This window comes from Electrophorus electricus, chromosome 24 (assembly GCF_041902795.1).
Source record: "Electrophorus electricus isolate QZ-2024a chromosome 24, ASM4190279v1, whole genome shotgun sequence".
Lineage (NCBI taxonomy): Eukaryota > Metazoa > Chordata > Actinopteri > Gymnotiformes > Gymnotidae > Electrophorus > Electrophorus electricus.
In genome coordinates this window covers 3,702,712-3,705,211 of record NC_137520.1, presented here as the reverse complement: position 1 = coordinate 3,705,211, position 2,500 = coordinate 3,702,712, and the positions used below count along the sequence as shown (strand labels likewise).

The 2,500-nt window shown below is 47.6% G+C and overlaps 1 protein-coding gene across 10 annotated transcripts in view; it reads left to right on the top strand.

Moving 5' to 3' along the window:
- Window positions 1–2,500, top strand: part of anks1aa (ankyrin repeat and sterile alpha motif domain containing 1Aa) — a 58,653-nt gene that overhangs the window by 52,736 nt on the left and 3,417 nt on the right. For 6 of the 10 annotated variants that reach the window (XM_081707002.1, XM_081707001.1, XM_081706999.1 and 3 more), the window contains 3 exons: window positions 85–222; window positions 1,621–1,803; window positions 2,173–2,301. In XM_081707002.1, coding sequence (XP_081563128.1) covers window positions 85–222; window positions 1,621–1,803; window positions 2,173–2,286 — 435 coding nt within the window. In that variant the 3' untranslated portion in view covers window positions 2,287–2,301. Of the gene's footprint in view, window positions 1–84; window positions 223–1,620; window positions 1,804–2,172; window positions 2,302–2,500 lie in introns of those variants that run through there. The other 4 variants (XR_014119738.1, XM_081707004.1, XM_081707003.1 and 1 more) reach the window with 1 other exon arrangement.

Below are 2,500 nucleotides of genomic sequence, written 5' to 3'. Positions count from 1 at the left end.
ACTGGTGTTATGTTTTCATCTGAATGATGATGATAATGACAATAATGACTTTCCACTGTATGTGGTGTGTGTGTGTGTGTGTAGAACATCATTGCGGAACACGAGATCAGGAACATCTCGTGTGCAGCTCAGGATCCCGAGGACCTCTGCACATTTGCTTACATCACGAAAGATCTGCAGACAAGCCATCACTACTGCCATGTGTTCAGTACGGTGGATGTGGTGAGACACACACACACACAGACACACACACAAACAGCAGGGTGATAAATGGTTTGAATGGTGGTGGAGTGATGAAATCAGTGCAGGAGAAAGAATCTTTGTCTCAGAGCGTTGAGTGTCCTGCTGATCGCATATCTGCGCTACCTCTCCTCTCTCACTTTGGCTTTACACCTCTGACTGTCAACATACACGTTTGCCAAAGTGATGTAGAGTGACTGATAACATTTCATACATTATGGATGTTTTTGTCAGGCTGCAAGCTTCAGTTTTAGCTTTTCATACACAACCCTTCTGAACTGAATTCTTTCTGTCATTCTCTTTTGTGTGTGTGTGTGTGTGTAGAACTGAACCCCTCACTCACTAACAGTGCTGTGTACGAGTGTGTGTGTGTGTGTGTGTGTGTGTGTAGAACTGAACCCCTCACTCACTAACAGTGCTCTCTGTGTGTGTGTGTGTGTGTGTGTGTGTGTGTGTAGAACTGAACCCCTCACTCACTAACAATGCTGTGTACGAGTGTGTGTGTGTGTGTGTGTGTAGAACTGAACCCCTCACTCACTAACAATGCTGTGTAGAAGTGTGTGTGTGTGTGTGTGTGTGTGTGTGTGTGTGTGTGTGTGTGTGTAGAACTGAACCCCTCACTCACTAACAATGCTGTGTAGAAGTGTGTGTGTGTGTGGGGGTGTAGAACTGAACCTCTCTCTCACTAACAATGCTGTGTAGAAGTGTGTGTGTGTGTGTGTGTGTGTGTGTGTGTGTGTGGAACTGAACCCCTTTCTCACTAACAGTGCTGTGTGTGTGTGTGTGTGTGTGTGTGTGTGTGTGTGTGGAACTGAACCCCTCTCTCACTAACAGTGCTGTGTGTGAGTGTGTGTGTGTGTGTGTGTGTGTGTGTGTAGAACTGAACCTCTCTCACTAACAGTGCTGTGTATGTATGTGTGTGTGTGTGTGTGTGTGTGTGTGTGTGTGTGTGTGTGTGTGTGTGTAGAACTGAACCTCTCTCTCACTAACAGTGCTGTGTACATGTGTGTGTGTGTAGAACTGAACCTCTCTCTCACTAACAGTGCTGTGTACGAGTGTGTGTGTGTGTGTAGAACTGAACCTCTCTCTCACTAACAGTTCTGTGTACGAGTGTGTGTGTGTGTGTGTGTGTGTGTGTAGAACTGAACCTCTCTCTCACTAACAGTGCTGTATACGAGTGTGTGTGTGTGTGTGTGTGTGTGTGTGTGTGTGTGTGTGTGTAGAACTGAACCTCTCTCTCACTAACAGTGCTGTGTACGAGTGTGTGTGTGTGTGTGTGTGTGTAGAACTGAACCTCTCTCTCACTAACAGTGCTGTGTTGATATTGGGTGGTGATGACGGTGGCAGTTGACTGGTTTTTATTTCCCTTCCTGTGGGCAGAACCTGACCTATGAGATCATTCTGACACTGGGACAGGCATTTGAGGTGGCCTATCAGCTGGCTCTACAGGCCCAGAAGACCAAACAGCAGCAGAATTTGTCGGGAGGGGCGGGCTCAGAGATAATCGACACGAAGAGCAGCAGACCGGTCCCTAAACCACGTGGGAATACACGCAAGTCAGGAGTGAGTGCACACACACACACACGTGCAGGCCCGCACAAGCATGCACACACACAATACATGCACCAATAACAATAAAATAATAATCATATCAGTAGAATCATCATAATCATAATAAACAGCACCGACTTACGTTAACAAGATATTATGAGTTTGCAGAGGGTTGGTCGTGTGTGTGTGTGTGTGTGTGTGTGTGTGTGTGTGTGTGTGTGTGTGTGTGTTGATCTGTGCAATGTCTGTGTGTGTCTGTTGGTGTTGCTCTGTTTTGTGCTTTCTCCTCTGATGCGTGTAGGTGCTGTTTGTAAGTGTGTTGTGTTGTCGTGGTAAGTGTGTGTTGTGTTCTCATGGTAACCATGTGTTGCGTTGTTGCAGGTGGACTCTATGGATACGGACGACTCGTCCTCTCACAGCAGTGCTCTCTGGCTCCTGGACCCCAAAGATCCCAAACGCACCGTCAGTACAAAGTACGAGACCACCATTTTCTGAACAACTCCACCACCCTGCCCCACCCACACACACTCCACCCCTCATCCCCAGCTTTTCCTGATTCCTGAGTGCCTTTGATCTGACTGTGAATAGGCCACTCTTTCTCTCTCTCTCTCTCTCCCTCTCTCTCTCTCTCGAGCATGCACTCTCCCCCTCTCTCTCTCTCTCTCTCTCCCACTCTCTCTCTCTCTCTCGCTCTCTCTCTCTCTCTCGA